The sequence below is a fragment of the Enhydra lutris genome, unplaced genomic scaffold, assembly GCF_002288905.1.
Source record: "Enhydra lutris kenyoni isolate GAN:26980312 unplaced genomic scaffold, ASM228890v2 scaffoldscaffold19, whole genome shotgun sequence".
Lineage (NCBI taxonomy): Eukaryota > Metazoa > Chordata > Mammalia > Carnivora > Mustelidae > Enhydra > Enhydra lutris.
In genome coordinates, this window is record NW_019154103.1 from 5314581 (window position 1) to 5338825 (window position 24245).

The window sequence follows — 24245 nt, forward strand, 5'->3', positions numbered from 1 at the left end:
TCTCTGGAATCGTTGTATGAGAATAACAGACAATACTGAAATGCGGATCCATGAGCCCCTCTCCAGACCATGGAGTCAGAATCTATAGGAGTAATGTCTGGGAATCTGTTTGCTTTTATTGGTTTCTGATTCAACACAACTTCGTGGGTTCTCCTGACAAACAGGAATTTCACAGATAGGATGTAAAGGAGGATGAACTAGTGCCAGAGACTAATCACAAGGTAGAGATTCTATTTTAACACGCCAGTCGGATGATTCTGTTGCTCAGCCAGGTATCAAAACCACTGGCCTCCAGTACCATGGAATGATCACAGATGTAAGCCTGAAGGGACAGCCAAGGTGAGCATTCTATGTTACATGAGAAATACCTTAGCAATCTCAACTTGTAGATAACAAGAAGTCCTTTTTGGTTTAGACTAAATCTGTCAAAGAGTGAGGCACTTTGCCTGTCCCCCATCTGTCATCTTCCCTATCCACCTCCCAATGTCTACAATCTGGGAAAATTACCCAGAACAATCAGAGCAGGAATGCAACATCAGCCCCATGCAATTAGATACAACTTCTAGATAATCAGTAACTGGTGTTCTAAAGAAAGCAAATTCCTAATTTCCTTGGCAAGTAGTAATAGATGCTCCATTAAAGTACAAATATAATAAGGCCAGGGATACTGTCTGCTTGTTCAGAGCATGGCTTATGGCCAATGATCCACAAATAGTTGTTGACTAAATCAATAATTCTATGAGTCAATTACAGGATTAAAAAGAATAAAGACTTAGGAATAAATTTAGCAAAAGAAGTATAAAACTTATACTCTGAAAACTATAAAGCATTGCTGAAAGAAATTTTAAAAGACCTAAATAAATGGAAAGGCACCTCATGTCCATGAATTGGACTTAATATTGTTATGGCAATACTCCCCAAGTTGATCTACAGATTCAATGCAATACCTAAGAAAATCTTAGGTGGCTTCTTTGCAAAAATTGACACAATGATCCTAAAAATTATATAAAAATTTTAGGGACCCAGAACAGCCAAAACAATCTTGAAAAACAGCAATGATTCACACTCCCCAACTTCAGAACTTACTACAAAGCTACAGTAACTAAAACAGTGTGGTACTGGCATGACCTATAGATGGAATAGAATTGGGAGTCTAGAAATGAACCCATACATATACGTGAATTGACTTTTGACAAGGATGTCATGGTATAATAGAAAATAAATATTTGATTTTTGTCCCTATTTCCTGGCACAGAACTTTTAATAGCCTCTGGAATTCATAGTCTTTTGTATGCTAAGGAGATGGCTCAAGATGGGGTGAGAGGTAACTTGAGGGACTAAATAGCTTTAGGATAGGGGCTGGTCACAAGAAGTTCAATCATCAAAGAAAAAAAAGTCAATCATCAATGGTCAATGATTTAATCAATTATTCCTATGTAAAGAAACCTCCATAAGAACCCCTAAATGACAGAGTTCAAAGAGTTTTCAGGTTGGTGAACCTACTGATGTGCTACAAAGGTGGTATGTCAGAGAGGGCATGAAAACTCTGTGCCATATCCCCCCCACCCCAACCTCACCCCATGTATCTCTTCTACTTGGCTGTTACTGAATTGTATCCTTTATAACAAATGGGTGAAAGAAAGTATTTTCCTGATTTCTGTGAGTCATTCCAGTGAGTTATCAAACCTGAAAAGGGGCTTGTAGGAAATCCCACATTATGGTCAGTCATTCAGAAGAACAGACGATCCCTGGAACTTGCAATTGGTATCTAAAGTGGAGACTGTTTTGTGGGACTGAGTCCTTAACCAGTGGGATCTGCACTAACTCTGGAAGTTAGTATCAGAATTGAATTGAATTGCTGGATACTCAGTTGGTGTAAAAGACTTAGAAAATTGGATGTCGGTGTCAGAGTGGTGTTAGAAAAAAAGATATCACAGAAGCCAATGCAATTCAACAAGGAAAAAACAGTCTTTTCAATAAATGGTGCTGGGATAACTGGCTATGCACAAAAGAACAAGGTTGGACCCCTACCTCACACCACATACAAAAATTAACTCAAAATTATTCAAAGATTTAAGAGTAAGAGTTAAAACTTTAAAACTCTTAGAAGAAAATATAGGTATGAATCTTTATGAACTTGGATTAGAAAATGGTTTCTTTTTTTTTTTTTAGATTTTATTTATTTATTTGACAGAGAGAGATCACAAGTAGATTGAGAGGCAGGCAGAGAGAGAGAGAGAGGGAAGCAGGATCTCCGCCGAGCAGAGAACCCGATGTGGGACTCGATCCCAGGACCCTGAGATCATGACCTGAGCCGAAGGCAGCGGCTTAACCCACTGAGCCACCCAGGCACCCAGAAAACGGTTTCTTAATAAATGACACCAGAACTGCATGCTAAAAAAAAAAAAAAATACACATTCTAGACTTCAACAAAATTTAAAACTTTCGTGCTTCAGTGGACACCATCGAGAAAGTGAAAAGACAACTCAAAGAATGAGAAAAAACTTGCAAATCATGTATCTGATAAAGGTCTTGTATCTAGAATATGTAAAGAACTCCCACAACTTAACAATAAAAAGACAAATAATTTTTAAAAATATTTATTTATTCATTTGAGAGAGCATGTGCATGAGGGTAGGTAGAGGGAGAGGGAGAGAGAGCCCCACGAAGGCTCAATCTCATGACCCTGAGATCACAACCCCCAAAACCAAGAGCCAGATGCTTAACAGACTGCACCATCCAGGCACTCTGACAAATAATGTTTTTTTTTTTTTTTTTAATGGGCAAAGGATATGAATAGGCATTCCTCCAAAGAAGATATGAAAGTAATATACTTGACAAACACTCCTACATGCACATGCCTGCATTGGATGCTATAGGTGATCACCTAAACACTCAGTTAGTTTATGCCCTCTAGCCCTATACCTTCAACTGGTTTTTGCCCTTTAGATGTCCCACAGATGTAAACTTAACACTTCCAACCCAAACTCTCAAAAATGAAACTCATTATTTTTCTGGTTTCTCTCTCCCCATGGCTCCAGCATCCAACCAGGGGTCAAGGTCAAGTTAGACAGTTTCCCATCATTTGCTATTTGTTTTCCTCTTCCTCAAGACCTAATGCAATCAATCATCAAGTCCAAGTAAGTTTGTCCAAGAAATGTCTCCCATTTCTCTCAGTTCAGACCACAGCTTCTGTACTGTATTGGCAGGACCACACGCGGACCAGCCCTGTGCCTCTGGAGGCACCTCACTGCCTTGCTTTCAGCTGTAGCCCACTCCTACCACGAGGCCTGGCACAGAGCTAGCAATCATTAATATTAGCTGAATAAATGGCCAAATAAAGTGGGGAAGAAAAATAGAATATTAGAAATTCCGATATGATGGTAAAGTGGGCTTGACATTAATATTCACCAAATTAATGGGACAAATATTAAAGATGAAACATCAAATGGGTAATGGAATCATAAGTAGTAAGCAACCTGAGGAATCATAAAGAAGTAAATTATGTTGAACACACATGAATTACAGTGAAAAATGCATCAGATACATTATTCATTTGATATTGTGAATTACGTTTGTCACATCGTGTTATGAAAACATCCTTGTAAAATTGGGGTAAATTGACCAATCTGAACATATACAGCATGAAAAGAGACATGAATAATGGAAATGGCGGGAAATATGCAAAGAGAAGTTTCCAGGAAATAATTGCCCTTCTGTATGATAAGCTTTAAAACCTATACCAGTGATTAAACCATTAATAATCCATAGTAATTATTTTAAAATTCAAATATTTGATTCCTCAGGGCGCCTGGGTGGCTCAGTCGGTTAAGCGTCTGCCTTTGGCTCAGGTCATGAGCTCAGGGTCCTGGGATCAAGCCCTGCATCAGGCTCCCAGCTCAGAGGGGAGTCTGCTTCTCCTTCTCTCTCTGCCCTTCCCCCATTTGTGCTCTCTCTCTCTCTCAAATAAATAAATAAATAAATAAATAAAATCTTTTAAAAAAATTTGTTCCTCATACCTCAATGGTCATGAAAGGAAGAAAACTCTCTGCCCCACCACCACTTTCCATTTTGGCCTGAGATTAGGAGACAAGACTTATCTAAAATACTTGATTCCATTTAAAAAAGAAAAAAAAAAACTTGACTCTGTAATAAATGTTGAATCAAATGGAGATACTCACCCAAAGCCTATAGCCACCCAGTAGTTTCTGAGCCCCTGATGGGGCCCTACCATAGGCAGAATGTCAGGAGAATAGGTGATAGGGCCATTGACAATATTGATGATGTCAGCCTTTTTCAAGACTGGAACCATTTCCATGGCAGCTTCAACATGTTCCATGATTCGGTCAAGATCAGACTCAAAGAGCTCCTTTCCAAACCCTGCAAGAGACATACCATTGTGGTCAGGATGCCACAGCTGCCCTGATACATACTCTAAAGTGACCTAAATCTGAATCAGCTTACATGTAAAGATGGTCTTTAGGAAGGTACTTCCTTTTTTTTTTTTTAAGTCTAAACTTAATATTCACTATCAACAGACAGGTACTCATCACAGTACTGAGAATAATAATGTTATTTTTGTTGAAACAATAAAAAATCATGAAAGTCAACCTTTTTCATTAATAATAAATTTAAATCTAGGTATATTAACAGTTTTCAACATTCAATCCAACCATAATTAAAAAAAAACAATTACTGGTTTCTCAAGACAGAGCTTTTATTCTTTAATTAGCCTACGTCTATTCTATCCTCCCAGGTAAGGGCAAATGCAAGCTTACAAAGTCATGTCAGGACAGGGGGGATAAACAGAAAAGTACTCCAGGATCGAGGATAAGGGATTCCCAGATGCCTTTCAGGTCTCAGCAGAGGAGGAAGGGCATGGAGGCCTCCTTCCTCAAGCCTGCTCCCCCAAGTATCTGAGAGCTAGAATTCTGAGAAAAGAGTTAGGGTCTTGGAACACAATCTTTTTCTCAGTCCTCAAAGGTACTGTGATTGAAGGCAGGGCCACAGATGAGCTGGGGACTGGTGACTTTCCCACACAGCAGCCAGCCAGCTTGTTCCTCCTGCTACCTACGCACTGGGTCAGCTGCATGGAGGGCTGCAGATCACTAGGCTGGGACCGGGATGTTCATGCACCCTGGGCCAGCTGACACCCTGGCTCTCCCTCCAGGTGGAATTATTTAAGTATTTGTTCAACATTTATCTGGAAGTGAGGCTGCCAGCATGAGGGGAGAGCAGAAAGGAAAGCTCTTGGGTGGAGATCAGCCCTCCCTCTGAGATCAGGAGCTATTCCACACAGGCCCAAACATGCAGAGGCCACACAACAAGACAAAAGCCCTCAGCTAGCTGGAGCTGGCGGAACTTCTGTGGAAGGCAACTAAGTGACCATTTGTTGTAACATGGGCATAGGCGTATCAAGAAGTAGAAGAGAGGTTCATCCCCTATCCCAAGGGCAATTAACAAAAATATAATTCTAGAAGTACAATTTCCTCCATTTCTTTATACCCCTTATTTCAGTGACCCAATGACATTTTAGCACTTTCTATAGATTGTTTTAATTGTTTACCTCCTTACGTAACCTCCATCTTTAATCTAGCTCTGTAGACATGTTTCATGAAAACACAAACAGGTCCATCTCCCTTACAGAACTTGAAAGAGAAACTACAGTTCCTCCTTCTGTGGCATAGGGCTCTTCTAAGCCATTTATGCAGTAGGGGAAGGCTTCAGTTTGCAGGCCAGCCTATCCCGCTCTGTGATGCACTCTTAGCAGGCTGGAAATCCTGTCTCTGATACCCACCATATTTCCAGCAGTCAAAACACAACCATTTGGAAACTCGACCAAATAGGTAGGGGATTGAGGAAAAAGGGGGAGACAGGAGGTCAGTGTAGGCAGGCAAAAATGACCTGAAGACTTCCAAACCATGGGGAGATATGTTTCTTCAGTTTCTCCATCACCAGCGGCCTCTTTTCTCTTTCCTTACTTCTTGCTGTGATAGTTCCAAGGGATGTGAGAACAGAGCTCACCACAAACCATGCACCTCCAAAGTCCCAGGTATCTGGTAGTCTCATATCACGATGTCATCTGATTCTCCAGCCAGCCCCCAGCCACAGAGAAGACAAAACATATGTGACTGACCTGCACATGCTTGCGTTTACGGAACCCACCTGGAGGGACTCCATTGGTGACCCACGCATCCTGCACTTTCATTTTCTCCTGACTCTCATATGGACCAAACAAAAGCCCATCCCTTTCCTGTCGGAGATAATAGGAGCCTTCCAGGTCACGGAGCACCGGCAGTTCTCGTTTCAAAGCTTTCACTTCTGGTATGGTTGATGTAACAACATATTGATGCTGGACCGGAATGAGAGGATGTTCTAGTCCCACCATCTTACCTACTTCACGAGCCCAAAATCCTTAAAGAAAAAATATCATTTTAAAATGTTACCCCATATGTAAGCATACCACATCTGACATTAATATGGCAATTTATTTTTAAATAAAATATTTAGAAGACTTTAGTACGCATGACAAAGTCAAAAGAAGGTCATAACGATTTCAAATGTTTTGTCATTGCAAAACTAAGCGGGGGAAGAGAAGACAGTATTCTACCCTGCCCCAGTGTTTTATAGGTATCTATAATTTAAGAGTTTACTCCAAAAAAAAAAAAAAAAAGATTTTGTCCATAAGCAGAGGCAGGCAGGTAAACAACAACAAAAACAAATTTATTTGAAGGGGAACATAAACAACCCAATTATATAAAATGTACAAATGTTGATCAGAAAGACAGTAATGGACTGACCCTGTTCCTGAAAGAGCGCTGATTAAGCGATAAGGGGCCCAGTGTGATCAACATAATAATTATGCATAAGAAAGCCTTGAAAGTCAGTTCCCCCATCCTCCAGGCCCTCCTCTCCCCAAGTTACTGATACCTAAGGTTCTACAAATACAGAATTGTGATCTTAACTTAAAATTTGAAAACGTATATACTTTGGGTGAGAGCACACAGTAAGTTTTATCTGTTATTGTACAAGTTTAGTTAGAATACATTTGTAAGATCCTTTCCTGCAAAGGGCATGAAGGAACCAGTCCAGAGTAGGGAGGGATGAGGAGCCACAGAAAAACAGAAAGGGCTCCTATGTGGGCAGGACTTCCTGTAAGAGAGTGTACCTCACTCTCCAGTGTGAGTTTTATCTGTTATTGTACAAGTTTAGTTAGAATACATTTGTAAGATCCTTTCCTGCAAAGGGCATGAAGGAACCAGTCCAGAGTAGGGAGGGATGAGGAGCCACAGAAAAACAGAAAGGGCTCCTACAGAGAACCCGATGTGGGACTCGATCCCAGGACCCTGAGATCATGACCTGAGCCGAAGGCAGCGGCTTAACCCACTGAGCCACCCAGGCACCCAGAAAACGGTTTCTTAATAAATGACACCAGAACTGCATGCTAAAAAAAAAAAAAAATACACATTCTAGACTTCAACAAAATTTAAAACTTTCGTGCTTCAGTGGACACCATCGAGAAAGTGAAAAGACAACTCAAAGAATGAGAAAAAACTTGCAAATCATGTATCTGATAAAGGTCTTGTATCTAGAATATGTAAAGAACTCCCACAACTTAACAATAAAAAGACAAATAATTTTTAAAAATATTTATTTATTCATTTGAGAGAGCATGTGCATGAGGGTAGGTAGAGGGAGAGGGAGAGAGAGCCCCACGAAGGCTCAATCTCATGACCCTGAGATCACAACCCCCAAAACCAAGAGCCAGATGCTTAACAGACTGCACCATCCAGGCACTCTGACAAATAATGTTTTTTTTTTTTTTTTTAATGGGCAAAGGATATGAATAGGCATTCCTCCAAAGAAGATATGAAAGTAATATACTTGACAAACACTCCTACATGCACATGCCTGCATTGGATGCTATAGGTGATCACCTAAACACTCAGTTAGTTTATGCCCTCTAGCCCTATACCTTCAACTGGTTTTTGCCCTTTAGATGTCCCACAGATGTAAACTTAACACTTCCAACCCAAACTCTCAAAAATGAAACTCATTATTTTTCTGGTTTCTCTCTCCCCATGGCTCCAGCATCCAACCAGGGGTCAAGGTCAAGTTAGACAGTTTCCCATCATTTGCTATTTGTTTTCCTCTTCCTCAAGACCTAATGCAATCAATCATCAAGTCCAAGTAAGTTTGTCCAAGAAATGTCTCCCATTTCTCTCAGTTCAGACCACAGCTTCTGTACTGTATTGGCAGGACCACACGCGGACCAGCCCTGTGCCTCTGGAGGCACCTCACTGCCTTGCTTTCAGCTGTAGCCCACTCCTACCACGAGGCCTGGCACAGAGCTAGCAATCATTAATATTAGCTGAATAAATGGCCAAATAAAGTGGGGAAGAAAAATAGAATATTAGAAATTCCGATATGATGGTAAAGTGGGCTTGACATTAATATTCACCAAATTAATGGGACAAATATTAAAGATGAAACATCAAATGGGTAATGGAATCATAAGTAGTAAGCAACCTGAGGAATCATAAAGAAGTAAATTATGTTGAACACACATGAATTACAGTGAAAAATGCATCAGATACATTATTCATTTGATATTGTGAATTACGTTTGTCACATCGTGTTATGAAAACATCCTTGTAAAATTGGGGTAAATTGACCAATCTGAACATATACAGCATGAAAAGAGACATGAATAATGGAAATGGCGGGAAATATGCAAAGAGAAGTTTCCAGGAAATAATTGCCCTTCTGTATGATAAGCTTTAAAACCTATACCAGTGATTAAACCATTAATAATCCATAGTAATTATTTTAAAATTCAAATATTTGATTCCTCAGGGCGCCTGGGTGGCTCAGTCGGTTAAGCGTCTGCCTTTGGCTCAGGTCATGAGCTCAGGGTCCTGGGATCAAGCCCTGCATCAGGCTCCCAGCTCAGAGGGGAGTCTGCTTCTCCTTCTCTCTCTGCCCTTCCCCCATTTGTGCTCTCTCTCTCTCTCAAATAAATAAATAAATAAATAAATAAAATCTTTTAAAAAAATTTGTTCCTCATACCTCAATGGTCATGAAAGGAAGAAAACTCTCTGCCCCACCACCACTTTCCATTTTGGCCTGAGATTAGGAGACAAGACTTATCTAAAATACTTGATTCCATTTAAAAAAGAAAAAAAAAAACTTGACTCTGTAATAAATGTTGAATCAAATGGAGATACTCACCCAAAGCCTATAGCCACCCAGTAGTTTCTGAGCCCCTGATGGGGCCCTACCATAGGCAGAATGTCAGGAGAATAGGTGATAGGGCCATTGACAATATTGATGATGTCAGCCTTTTTCAAGACTGGAACCATTTCCATGGCAGCTTCAACATGTTCCATGATTCGGTCAAGATCAGACTCAAAGAGCTCCTTTCCAAACCCTGCAAGAGACATACCATTGTGGTCAGGATGCCACAGCTGCCCTGATACATACTCTAAAGTGACCTAAATCTGAATCAGCTTACATGTAAAGATGGTCTTTAGGAAGGTACTTCCTTTTTTTTTTTTTAAGTCTAAACTTAATATTCACTATCAACAGACAGGTACTCATCACAGTACTGAGAATAATAATGTTATTTTTGTTGAAACAATAAAAAATCATGAAAGTCAACCTTTTTCATTAATAATAAATTTAAATCTAGGTATATTAACAGTTTTCAACATTCAATCCAACCATAATTAAAAAAAAACAATTACTGGTTTCTCAAGACAGAGCTTTTATTCTTTAATTAGCCTACGTCTATTCTATCCTCCCAGGTAAGGGCAAATGCAAGCTTACAAAGTCATGTCAGGACAGGGGGGATAAACAGAAAAGTACTCCAGGATCGAGGATAAGGGATTCCCAGATGCCTTTCAGGTCTCAGCAGAGGAGGAAGGGCATGGAGGCCTCCTTCCTCAAGCCTGCTCCCCCAAGTATCTGAGAGCTAGAATTCTGAGAAAAGAGTTAGGGTCTTGGAACACAATCTTTTTCTCAGTCCTCAAAGGTACTGTGATTGAAGGCAGGGCCACAGATGAGCTGGGGACTGGTGACTTTCCCACACAGCAGCCAGCCAGCTTGTTCCTCCTGCTACCTACGCACTGGGTCAGCTGCATGGAGGGCTGCAGATCACTAGGCTGGGACCGGGATGTTCATGCACCCTGGGCCAGCTGACACCCTGGCTCTCCCTCCAGGTGGAATTATTTAAGTATTTGTTCAACATTTATCTGGAAGTGAGGCTGCCAGCATGAGGGGAGAGCAGAAAGGAAAGCTCTTGGGTGGAGATCAGCCCTCCCTCTGAGATCAGGAGCTATTCCACACAGGCCCAAACATGCAGAGGCCACACAACAAGACAAAAGCCCTCAGCTAGCTGGAGCTGGCGGAACTTCTGTGGAAGGCAACTAAGTGACCATTTGTTGTAACATGGGCATAGGCGTATCAAGAAGTAGAAGAGAGGTTCATCCCCTATCCCAAGGGCAATTAACAAAAATATAATTCTAGAAGTACAATTTCCTCCATTTCTTTATACCCCTTATTTCAGTGACCCAATGACATTTTAGCACTTTCTATAGATTGTTTTAATTGTTTACCTCCTTACGTAACCTCCATCTTTAATCTAGCTCTGTAGACATGTTTCATGAAAACACAAACAGGTCCATCTCCCTTACAGAACTTGAAAGAGAAACTACAGTTCCTCCTTCTGTGGCATAGGGCTCTTCTAAGCCATTTATGCAGTAGGGGAAGGCTTCAGTTTGCAGGCCAGCCTATCCCGCTCTGTGATGCACTCTTAGCAGGCTGGAAATCCTGTCTCTGATACCCACCATATTTCCAGCAGTCAAAACACAACCATTTGGAAACTCGACCAAATAGGTAGGGGATTGAGGAAAAAGGGGGAGACAGGAGGTCAGTGTAGGCAGGCAAAAATGACCTGAAGACTTCCAAACCATGGGGAGATATGTTTCTTCAGTTTCTCCATCACCAGCGGCCTCTTTTCTCTTTCCTTACTTCTTGCTGTGATAGTTCCAAGGGATGTGAGAACAGAGCTCACCACAAACCATGCACCTCCAAAGTCCCAGGTATCTGGTAGTCTCATATCACGATGTCATCTGATTCTCCAGCCAGCCCCCAGCCACAGAGAAGACAAAACATATGTGACTGACCTGCACATGCTTGCGTTTACGGAACCCACCTGGAGGGACTCCATTGGTGACCCACGCATCCTGCACTTTCATTTTCTCCTGACTCTCATATGGACCAAACAAAAGCCCATCCCTTTCCTGTCGGAGATAATAGGAGCCTTCCAGGTCACGGAGCACCGGCAGTTCTCGTTTCAAAGCTTTCACTTCTGGTATGGTTGATGTAACAACATATTGATGCTGGACCGGAATGAGAGGATGTTCTAGTCCCACCATCTTACCTACTTCACGAGCCCAAAATCCTTAAAGAAAAAATATCATTTTAAAATGTTACCCCATATGTAAGCATACCACATCTGACATTAATATGGCAATTTATTTTTAAATAAAATATTTAGAAGACTTTAGTACGCATGACAAAGTCAAAAGAAGGTCATAACGATTTCAAATGTTTTGTCATTGCAAAACTAAGCGGGGGAAGAGAAGACAGTATTCTACCCTGCCCCAGTGTTTTATAGGTATCTATAATTTAAGAGTTTACTCCAAAAAAAAAAAAAAAAGATTTTGTCCATAAGCAGAGGCAGGCAGGTAAACAACAACAAAAACAAATTTATTTGAAGGGGAACATAAACAACCCAATTATATAAAATGTACAAATGTTGATCAGAAAGACAGTAATGGACTGACCCTGTTCCTGAAAGAGCGCTGATTAAGCGATAAGGGGCCCAGTGTGATCAACATAATAATTATGCATAAGAAAGCCTTGAAAGTCAGTTCCCCCATCCTCCAGGCCCTCCTCTCCCCAAGTTACTGATACCTAAGGTTCTACAAATACAGAATTGTGATCTTAACTTAAAATTTGAAAACGTATATACTTTGGGTGAGAGCACACAGTAAGTTTTATCTGTTATTGTACAAGTTTAGTTAGAATACATTTGTAAGATCCTTTCCTGCAAAGGGCATGAAGGAACCAGTCCAGAGTAGGGAGGGATGAGGAGCCACAGAAAAACAGAAAGGGCTCCTATGTGGGCAGGACTTCCTGTAAGAGAGTGTACCTCACTCTCCAGTGTGAGTTTTATCTGTTATTGTACAAGTTTAGTTAGAATACATTTGTAAGATCCTTTCCTGCAAAGGGCATGAAGGAACCAGTCCAGAGTAGGGAGGGATGAGGAGCCACAGAAAAACAGAAAGGGCTCCTACCGTGGGCAGGACTTCCTGTAAGAGAGTGTACCTCACTCTCCAGTGTGTGCTGGGATTGTCATCCACGGGGATGAATGGTATTTTTACTTTGTAAAAGAAGGAATGAAATTGTGGCTCAAAGTACCCTTGATTCTGTATACAGATATGGAACTAAATTCCAGAGAAGGAAAGAGACATGCCCAAGGTCCCGCTGGGAGACTCTGGAATTGTCGCACTTTACTGGTTTTCTTGCAATGGAAAGACTTTATTTTAAAAATCTAAGACAAAAAAAAAAAAATCTAAGACAGCTTTATTTACGTAAAGGTATTTCAGAATCTAGAATGATTATAGGGCAGGGAAGTGGTGGTGTCACCGGACCCATCAGTGGATTATTTGGGAAGAAGAGGTTCTAGTTGCTTGTTCACTTCATAATAATTTTGAGTAATCGTTCAAATGATTAGAGAATCTTATTCAGGTTATTTCTTTAGAGGATGCACTCTTAATTTTTAACCATTTCTGCTTCTGTTTTTTTAGGCATCTAATAATGAGTTCTGGAGCCTTTGTTATTATGAGACTCAGGGCTAGATACAGAATTATCAATTATGAATCAGTCTGGGAACCCAGACTATGTACTCTATGTGTCCAAACTTATTTCTATTTAACTATCTAAACATCATCCTTGTGTTCTGTTGTTTTGTTCTGGCCTAAAGGCTAAACTGGCCGTACTTGTTTAATAGTCCCATAAACGGATGCCTATTTGCAAACCAAAAATCATACCTGTGGGCATTAGAGTCTCTTATTGGTCTTTGAATAATTTACAGATTTAATTTATTTTTATCAGAGGGAAGATGTGAATTTCCAATGTCAGGACTTTGCAGGAAAATACAGGAAAGCCATATATCCTAGTTATATGCAACTCTAGCAGATTTAAAATATGAAAAAACCAAAATATTTAGCCTGGCAATTCAAATGACTACAGTATCCTCAATACACTTGTTTCAATTAAAAACATAAATTGCAGAAAATAAATTCTGTCCTAGTCAAACATATTTATGAATTTCTGAGTCTAATTGCCTGCTTATTAATGCACTTGATCATTAAAATACAGTGAAAACAAACACATAGGTATTCTAGAGCTCTATGATTTTGAACTCCATCACAAGCTCTACGCTGTTTTACCCTATAGTGGTGCTGTTCGTTGGTATTTTCTTCCTCTCTTTGTCATGAAAATTAACCTAAATCTGGCAGGATTACACTTCGACTCTTGCTACATCACCCACCCACCAAGTTCAGAGATAAGAGAGACAAATATGGAAGAATCACTAAAATCTACCATTTCAACCTGAGAAACAACTGAAGGGTCAATAACAATGTTATTGGAAATGTCTTCCATTTCCATTTAAAAAAATGCAATGATTAATAGAAATGGATTTCAAATAAAGAGCGAAGGTTCACGGACAAGTTTATTTGCGTAAGATCGTTTATACAGTGATGATAATGGTTTATACAGTGACATTCTTTGATGCAGAGTCTCAGGCAAAATTAAGCAATTCTTTTTTGGCTGAATCCTGGGCTTCATGTTGGTATGATCCAATCATATTTCTGATTTACCATGTTAGGAAAATTCTTAAGTAAAGCTTACAAGTTATCTCAGGCTTAATGAGTCAATTAGAAATGAAGTAAAGAGAAACATTCTTCACCACACAGAGAAAAGGCTTACATCATAACAAATTGTTTCTGCTCATGCCCCTGAGCTACACATTAGGTGGGTAGAATGAAGCAAATTTTAAAAGCTTCAGGTAGCAAAGACAGGGTAGTCTACTTCATCCCGAGATGCTAGGAATGTCTGAAACTGGTTTTCAGCTCTGCTTCCTCAAGAATAATGTTACTACATTCTCTTTCCTGTAGGAACATCTACGTAGTAGTGTTTCTCTAAAGTTTTGTTGTTTGTTTGTTCGTTTTTTAGACCATCTGAAGCAGAACCCACAGCACCTGGAGCATTTATTTAAAATACAGCTCTGAATCCCCACTCAGACTACTTCAGTTAGATTTCTTCTCAAGTCTGGGAAATGGCCTCCGGCGATTCTTACACCTATTATCTTTTTTTTAAAAGATTTTGTTTATTTATTTGACAGACAGAGATCACAAGTAGGCAGAGAGACAGGCAGAGAGAGAGGAGGAAGAAGGCTCCCTGCAGAGCAGAGTGCCCGATGCGGGGCTTCATCCCAGGACCCTGGGATCATGATGACCTGAGGCAAAGGCAGAGGCTTTAACCCACTGAGCCACCCAGGCGCCCCTTACACCTATTATCTTGAGAACCAAATGTACCAGTATAATGGGTGCTGTATGACCACAGAGCAAGTGAAAGGAGGTGGGTAATCTTAAAGCCTGTACCTAGAGGTCATAGTAAACTGATGCTAGTCTCCCCGGAATGGGGGGCGGGTTGGGAGGGAGGTGGCACGGATCAGGCTTTCAAAGAAATACCTAGAATCATAATTATTACACTTAATTTTTTTATTGCTTACTATGTGGTATTGATTCTGTTCTTGTGTGCTCTACATTATTAGTTCATTTACTGATCATAACAACTTTTTGAGACGGGCACTATTATCTCCATTTTACAAAGGAGTAATCTGCCCAGTCACAGGGTTGGGAATACATATGTTTCTGGGCCAGAGAACCCCACTGTCCTAGACTGTCCTGGAGACACATCAGCAAACAGACCCACTTTTTACTTTTAGACTTCCCTTTTCATGAATATCCTGAAGATTCAGCTGCCTTCTGTTATGACTTCATATAAAGAAACTCCTAGCAGACTATGGTTCAATTGAGTAGATAATAGTGGTATTTATATCTTTTCATTGGGGTCGCATTTCCAAGTGTCTATATCCTGGTTACTCTAATTAGATTTCAGAGCTGGCCTGAAGGCCTTGCCTGAATTTGTGAAACATCCTGGTCTCACTGAGTAACTCTGGGATACATTTCATCAGCCACGCATTCTCAAATCATGTTAGCACAATGCCTTCCATGGATGGTTGTTTTATTCATAAAATTGAATCTCCTTTAGCTTCAATTCTAGAAGCAGGCATGCCCAAACTTCTGCCATCAGTTACTGAGACTTACCTTCTGGGGAGCTTTTATACCTTAAATAAACTTTTTTTTTTTTTTTTTGAAAACAGACCTACAAATAATTAAATACACACCTTTCTATATCTTCCATGGATGACAAACATGCAATCAGTTAGATTTCCTCCAGTAACTTCTACCCAGTGGAAGAGAAGAGATGGAGGAAGAAACGAAAAAACAAGATTATAGGCCAGAGATATGATCGGAATGAAATAAAGAATTGAAAATGGAGACAGCATGGTTCTTCACACAGTTTTCAAGAAGGAGCTGCCTATAGGGTGCCTGGGTGGCTCAGTGGGTTAAGCCTCTACCTTTGGCTCAGGTCATGGTCCCAGGGTCCTGGGATTGAGTCCCATGTCAGACTCTCTGCTCAGTGGGGAGCCTGCTTCCCCCCCTCCCTATGTACCTCCTCCAGCTTGTACTCTGTCACTCAGTTTCTGTCTCTCAAATAAATAAAATCTTTTTTTTTTTTTTTTTTTTTTTAAAGAAGGAGCTGCCTGGATTACCAAGAACCGAGGATGGGAAAGGACATAGATGTGGCTGGACAAAAAAGTTCCAGGAGCAAAAGACAAAGAAGGACATCCCGGAGAACAATCCCAGGAATTCGGTTTCGTGTAGTGGTAAACACAGGGCTACACCATCAACCTAATTTCCAGGGTTTGTTTTCCTCCTGCCATTGCCCTCCCCTCCCCCAATCACACCACCAGATTTCATAGCTGCATGGAAAACTTCATCTGGACACTCATTGTTTAGATGAGATCTCCTTGAGAATTATTCTGTCTTTACCTTCAGTGATTCCTTATTCCTCACAGTAAAGAAAAAATTTATTACAGCAGTAATGAATTATGTAAACCTAAGCTTACCATTTTCAGAAAATGATAAATAAATGTGTTAAATAAATTCTTTTATGTGATTTTTCAAAGTATCAGTTGGGAGTGGTTGCCTGACTCACTATGGTGACAGAAATGGGGGCACATGCCCAAGTGCATCTCAAATGAACGCAGTGATCAATTTGTGATGTCTGCCCGGGTATGGATATGGAGGTCAGAATGTGTTTGTTTAGTTTGCTTAGTTTGCTCTATCACTCTAGAAATGGTCCAGTGTTTTTAGGGACTAAATCTGTGAGACCATAAAGTTGTAAGATTAGAAAGAGTCCTTACTAAATGGGGGAAAAAAGATGAACGATTTCATTATCTTAGATCTTCTAACAGAATTTAGATCAATGGTCCCTAAGGAAGGTAATGGGGGGGGTCTCAGATAGGGATTGGGGGGTGAGGGGTGAGGCTCAAAAACAAAGCAATGTTATATGCCTTTGCTGTTATTTTTTAGTCAGGTCCTTTAACATTATTTTGAATTTCAAATGATATTGAAGAAAGCCTGAGATTTTTATGCTTTTCAAATGGGGGGCATGGATTAGAATAATTCAGAAATACTATTTTAAACTCTTAAATATTGAAAACATGACTTTTCTGGAACCACTAAATGTTTTGTTAAAAAAAATAACATCAATCAAAAATTACTAATTTAGAGGAAAGAACTTAAGGGTCCATGTTTCTGACCTGTCTTCATGGACATATCATTTCACTTGATAAATAATGATTGTTTTCGTTTTATAATTTAAGCAATGACTCAAAGAGCAGACCACAAGAAAATCAGTTATTGCCTCCTGCTTACTTTGGGTTTTAAATTAACCACTCTGAACCACAGGTAAATACAAATTATTAGTCCAGTTTAGACTGCATAAGCATTTTCATTTGCACAAGAACTCACTTTTGTATGTGTGACAGTTGGAAATGACATCACAGGTAAATGACCTGTTAGAAAGTGTATTAACTCAGGAGTCAAAAACCCAGGTCCAAGTCCTGGTTCCAACATTAACTATGTCGCTTTGCCAAGTAACATGACCTTTCTGGACCTTGGTCTCCACAATGGAAAATGAGTGACTTTTTACCTCAAATATCCCTTTTGACTGCACTACTCTGAGTCTAAGTGGTAACAGAGCAAAAAAAAAAAAAAAAAAAAAAAAAAAAAATATATATATATATATATATATATATGTATATATACACACACACACATACGTATATATATACACACATATATACATATGTGTGTGTATATATATATATATGAGAAATATATTTAATAATGTTCTGAAAGGAAAATGGTTAAATATTTTTTAAAGACTTATTTATTTATTTATTTATTTGAGAGAGAGAGCACACATGCACGAGAGAGAGCATGAGTGGGGTGAGGGGCAGAGGGAGAAGCAGACTCCCTACTGAGCAGGGAGCCTGATGCAGAGCTTGATCCCAGGACCCTGAGATCATGACCTGAACCAAAGGCAGTTGCTTAACCAACTGAGCCACCCAGGCACCCTGATGGGCATTTCTGATTGGTTTGACTGGAGTCAACCAATCAGAAATGGGTGAGAGAGAACACAAATGATTAACTCTGCCCCGCCAGAGCAAACTGAGAACAAAAAGGATGTTCACAAATTTGCACACTAGACTTTGATTATTAGTATAAACAAAGAGCAAACACAGAAGAGAAAAAGCAGTATAATTAACAAAACATGATCTGCAGTAGAAGAAAACAGGGTGGACGAGAACACCAACTTTCCATGCGTCACCAAGGGCAGAGTGGCATCACACGCCAAAAGCAAAGTGATGGAGGCGGGGGCTTTGTAGTTTAGAAACAGACAAAATGTCCATCTCAAGAGCATTACAGTATCGCCCAACAACGTGCACAGTGTAAAACTTTACTCTATGGCCACATGTCTGGCCACTTGAAAGAACCCATTAATTTAAAAAATATATATATTATATATGATGCTTACCTGCAGCATTCACAACTCTATTCGCTCTCATAGATCCCTGTGGCGTTTCAACATCCCACGTTCCATCAGACCTGGGTTTCAGAGAAGTCACCGGGGTGGGATATTTTAGAAGGGCACCATATTTCCTAGCCCCAGCAGCTAGGGCCATAGTTAGAGAGTAAGGATCAATGTGACCATCTCCAGGATTATACAGTCCAGCTAAAACCTAAATTAATCATAAAAGAGTCAATACTGAACAAAAATTTACCCATTATTCAGTGTAACTATATCCTGCCAGGAAATGTTTAGTAAAACTGGACTTTAAAAGGGCATCATGGCATCAGATTGATCAGTCTGTCCTTCCTTTTCCTTTATCAAAGCTCAGGCAGGGGCAGGACTCACACTGAGTGTTAAGTAGACACGCTGTTTGAGAGAGGCTTGCAACTGTCTCCAACGTCCATTCTCTCCAACATCCATTCTCTCCCCACAGTAATGGAAACTGAATGTTTATTTAGACACACAGCCACTTAGAACAATTTCCAATAGTTGGCAGTTACTACTTCCAGCTGGTAGCTAGAAGTATTACTAAGTTTTTGTCAGTGAAATACAAATGAAAGTGTCATGTGGCAGCTTTCATGAATCATTTTTTAGAAAACACTGGCATGGGGCACCTAGGTGGCTCAGTCAGTTAATTGTCTGACTCTTGATCTCAACTGAGGTGTTATTCTCAGTCAGGGTCTTGAGTTCACGCCACGAGTTGGACTCCACAATGGGCATGAAGCCTACTTATACAAACAAACAAACAAAAAACAAAAACACTACCATATGCCCTTTGTCCCTTCTTTGTCCTTCCTCCTTCCTATTGTCTGGAATGCAGAACATGATGGCTAAAGCTCTAGCTGCTGCCATCTTGGAATAAAAACAGAAGAGACACACCCTAGGAATGACAGAGCAATGATCTAGAAGACAACTGGGCTCCTGAAATCTTCATGGAAAATAGCCACTGTTCAAATCCTGGACTGCCTAAATGAAAGAGAAACTTCTGTCGTGTTTAAGCATTACCATTTTAGTTTCTGACATTTGCAATCAATCTGATAACTAATTGGTCAATTATTTGTATTTCATTGTTCAATACTATTAACAATTTCACATGTTAAGTGCATATAGGTGTCAGGAAAATGTATACTTGACTTAGTCATTCAACAACTAATGCTTGAATATCTATGTTGCGGTAGACCATCAGGCTAGGTACCATGGGGAAACAAAGAAGAATGACAGTCTGATGAACCAAGCTGACAGAGGGAACACCGTGCAGTATTATATTTAGGTCTCATTCATTCAGTAGAAATCTACTAAGCACCCAATACGATCAAAGAGCTTTTGTCAACTGTCTTCTGCATCTATTGAAATGATCATGTGTTTTTGTCCTTTATTCTATTAATGTGACACATTACACTGATTGATTTTCAAGTGTTACTTTTTAAAGCTTTTATTTATTTATCAGAGACAGAGAGAGCACAAGCTGGGGGAGAGGCAGGCAGAGAGAGAAGCAGACTCTATGCTGAGCAGGGAGCCCGATGTAGGACTCAATCCCAGGACCCTGGGATCATGACCTGAGCGGAAGCCAGATGCTTCACCCACTGAGCCACCCAGGTGTCTCAGATTTTCAGAAGTTAAATCAACCCTGAATCCCTGGCACAAATTCCACCTGGTCATACTGCATTATCCTTTTTATATATTGTTAAATTCGGCTTGCTAGTTAAGGATTTTTGCACCAATATTCACAATATTCACCTGTCTTTCTTTTCTTGTGATGTCTTTGTCTCGTTTTGGTATCAGGGCAATACTGGCCTCTTAGAATGAGTTGGGAAGTGTTCTCTTCTATTTTTGGAAAAGTTTATGAAAGATTAGTATTAATTCTTCTTTAAATGTCTGGTAGAATTTACCAGTGAAGCCATCTGGGCCCAGTCTTTTCTTTGTGGGCAGCTTTTGATTACTAATCCAATCTCTTTTTACAGTTTTAGTCCAAGATACTTATTTTGATTTTAATGGAATTCATATTACTGTAGACTTCCAAATGTCACGTTGGTATTTTATAATGGATATGTCTCATTGCAGTAATCCCGTTATCTCTTTGATTTGGCACCCTGCCCCCAGATGCAGAGAATACTCTTCCCACATGTTTCCATTGCCTAATACCTTTGAGAAAACTCTGTGATGGTGGGGACTTCCAGTAAAGCATCCCCACAGTGACATATAAACAGATAATATGCATAACCTTACAGTGATGCAATTTCAATGCAGACAGTGCAACTCTGTCACCACACTGTCATCACACAAAACTACAGACAAGAGAACGCCTACACATCTAAACGTCCATAGGCTCCCGAGGGCAAACAGCCCCAGCACCCAGATCAATGATACAAAGTGCCACCCCAGTTCAGTTCAGGTCCTGCCGTATTCACTAAGGAGGACCATACGCCCATGCTTCTCTCACCAGCCCCACCTGGTGGTGAACTTGAATAGTGTGCACAATGGAGTCTGAGAACCTGGCTTCAGGTCTCTCTCTGCTCTTTCTAGCCGGAGGAGCCTGAGTCCATTACGTAAACGATCTAAACTGCAATTTCCTATGCAGTAGTAATATATATTGTATAATATTATTGTGAAAATTAAGTAAAATTATGCATATAAAGGGCCTAGCATAGTAGCTGGTACGTAAATCTATGCTATAGTGTTGTATAGTGTTAGTCATGCTTATCATCCAAATGGGATTACTGCCTGACCAAAAAAAAAAAAAAAAAAAAAAAGCCACTAAATTACCAAGAGGATTTTCTCAGCCAAGTTTGGTTAAAACTAGATCAATACCTGACATAGAGCTTGTTGGGAGTACAGTTAAGACCTCGGTGATATTTGTGGAGCAACATAGGGTGGCACTTCTAAATTTGATTTTGTAAAAAGTTTTAATAAGACAGCCTGTCTATATGCATATTTATCATACCAGATAATTATTCTCTCTGCGGTTCTCAAACAGAAGTTTATGTATGGAAACCCTGAGATCTGGGGGACACAGTAATAGAAAGGTAATAAAAATGCCTCCTCAGTTGTCACAGATGGAAAACTAATAAATTTTTTCATTATGCTTTTATATTTCATTTAGCATATATAATAGCTCACCTATTATGTACCCAGATTCCAGCATTTATCATCTGATTTTGCCATTCCAAATGTGTGCGCAAAGCTTTTCTACCTTTAATAAACTTCTCAAAGTAAATTTTTCTAATCCTAATTCAGGTCAACAAATGGCGAAAATAAATACCTTATTCATGTTGAGTAAAGGGAACATCTCTTGAATTTTTTCAGGCCCAATAATATACTGTTCTGTTGCATGCCAGCCAGTCCGAGTCATCTGATATTTAAATTCATCGACCCTTACGGGAGTTGTGGCAATTCTGATACTACCTGGCTGATGGAATCCCACCACCTGTGACAATCATGGCAACAGAAACACGTAAGTAAATCATTATTTGGCATTCAAACATGGTTCCTCTGCAGCACAATAAAAATGCAAGCATACGAAAAAGAGATTTACCCTATGGTGCAAGAGATAACTATATAAAATCTTTGTGTCTTACAAGAAGACATTCACACAGCAACTACTTACTCACTGGCTCCTCTGTGTCCGACCCTATGGTAAGCCCCAGAGATGCTGCTGTGAACAGGAAGCAAAGAGCCTGCAGGCATGGCGCTTATAGTCTGCGGGTGAAAGGCAGACAGCTGAAAGCATAATTACAATAACAGGGGATAGTGTTCAAGGAAGAGGAAAAGAAAAGCCTGTGAAAACGAGAAAGACAAAGGATCTGAGGAAAGATTATGCTGAGTGAAATAAGTCAAGCAGAGAGAGTCAAGTATCATGGTTTCACTTAGTTGTGGGACATAAGGAATAACATGGAAAACATTGGGAGATGGAGAGGAGAAATGAGATGGGGGATATCGGAGGGGGAGACAAACCATGAGAGACTGTGGACTCTGAGAAACAAATTGAGAGTTTTGGAGGGGCCTGGGGTGGGGGGTTAGGTGGTGGTGGGTATTTTGAAGGGCACGTATTGCATTGAGCACTGGGTGTGGCGCATAAACAATGAATTTTGGAACACTGAAAAGAAATAAAATTAAATTTAAAAACAAAAGGAATATAAAGAATCAGAATGTTGCAATGATGAGCTGAAGCATGAATGGAAACACACATTTATTTGACATTCACTGAATCCTTCAGTTGGCCAAGCACTCAGCTGGGCGTTGGGTTACAGAGATCAAAGATGGATTCCTTGCCCTCAGGTTTCTCATAGTATCTAGGAAGACCAAACAGTAAAGCAACCACCACAACAGAGAGAGAGAGAGAGAGAGAGAGAGAGAGAGAGATTTGTGATTTGTGTTATAAGAATGCTACATGTTAGGGTGCCTGGAAGGCTCAGTCAGTTAAGCATCTGCCTTCGACTCAGGTCATGATCCCAGGTTCCTGGGATAGAGCCCCACGTGGGACTCTCTGCTCAGCTGAGAGCCTGTTTCTCCCTCTCCCTCTACCTGCTGCTCCCCCTGCTTGTGAGCTCACTCTCTTTCTGTCAAATAAATAAATAAAATCTTAAAAAAATAAAAGAATGTTATATATTGTTAGAACCAAGAGATGTTGCCTCAGCTGGCCTGACTGGTAGATGGGGAAAGTCAAGGACAGTTTCTCAAGGGGGATGACCTTCGGGAAGGGTGGAGGGTGAATACTGAGATGGGGTCCGAGAAGATGTTGTTTCAGGCTGAGAGCCTAGCACATTTCAAAAATATATGTAATTACGAATAGCTGGGGCGCCTGGGTGGCTCAGTGGGTTAAAGCCTCTGCCTTCAGCTCGGGTCATGATCCCAGGGTCCTGGGATGGAGCCCTGCATCGAGCCCCGCATCGGGCTCTCTGCTCAGCGGGGAGCCTGCTTCCTCCTCTCTCTCTCTGTCTGCTTCTCTGCCTACTTGTGATCTGTCTGTCAAATAAATAAATAAAATCTTTAAAAAAAAAAAAGCTGATTTTAAGAACAGCTGAAGCATATGAAATAGCAAAGAGTGGCAAAAGAAAATGCTGGAAAGCAGGCAGGGCTCAGCTGATAAAGATTCTCCTCCTTTGGCCTTTGGCCTACAAGCTGTGGGGAGCCATTTGATAGTTTCAGGCAAGGAAAATAACATGAAAAATTTAAGTAAATTCCTATCTTAGCCTACAGATAGTTTTTGCCGGCCACTTTAAGAGCACTAATAAGTATGAGAAGAGATAAAAATAAAAGGGAAGGGCTTTTAGTGAAGTACTTTCAAAACTGTGTAACAATCTGGCAGGCATTGCCTTCGGCTCCTTTGTAATCCAGTTGCTGAAACGCTCCGATTTCTTAGTTTCTAGATATAGTAACTGACTAAAGATATTTTTGAAAGCTTCTTTGTATCCTTTCCTCATTTAAAAAAAAAATCAAGAAGAGTGGTTAACTACATGGGAAATGTACTTCAGAAAATTAAATGGATAGTAAAGCACACTTGGGATTCTTACCTGAAACACCCATCAGATTTCTCTACCATGTGAAACATTTCACATGCCATTAATGTCACTACACACAGCTTTAATGATGGTATGTCCAACTTCTTCAGAAATCCTACGTATTTCTGAGAAATCGACCTAAAAGACAATTTCAAGTTAAATGCATTTACCTGTCCAGTTTCTTCTTCCAATTTCTCATAAAGTTTGATGCTAGCATAATGTATCTTCTTCAAGTTTATTCCAGGATGAAAGTAAGTTGTTAAACCTGCCTTGAAAGAGGAAAGGAAAGAAAATACTAAATAAAAAAAATAATAATAACATTCTCTAAAATGTTTTCTTATTTGAGTAGAGTTGACATACAGTGTTACACCAGTTTCATGTGTAACATAGGGATTCAACAACTCA

General features: G+C 40.0%; 1 protein-coding gene across 1 annotated transcript in view; it reads right to left on the reverse strand.

Moving 5' to 3' along the window:
* Nucleotides 1-24245, reverse strand: part of LOC111148380 (dimethylglycine dehydrogenase) — a 65981-nt gene that overhangs the window by 35097 nt on the left and 6639 nt on the right. The window contains exons 3-7 of the mRNA XM_022504885.1: nucleotides 24011-24109; nucleotides 21602-21766; nucleotides 18307-18511; nucleotides 11216-11464; nucleotides 9232-9430 (exon numbers count right to left, since the gene is read on the reverse strand). Coding sequence (XP_022360593.1) covers nucleotides 9232-9430; nucleotides 11216-11464; nucleotides 18307-18511; nucleotides 21602-21766; nucleotides 24011-24109 — 917 coding nt within the window. The remainder of the gene's footprint in view (nucleotides 1-9231; nucleotides 9431-11215; nucleotides 11465-18306; nucleotides 18512-21601; nucleotides 21767-24010; nucleotides 24110-24245) is intronic.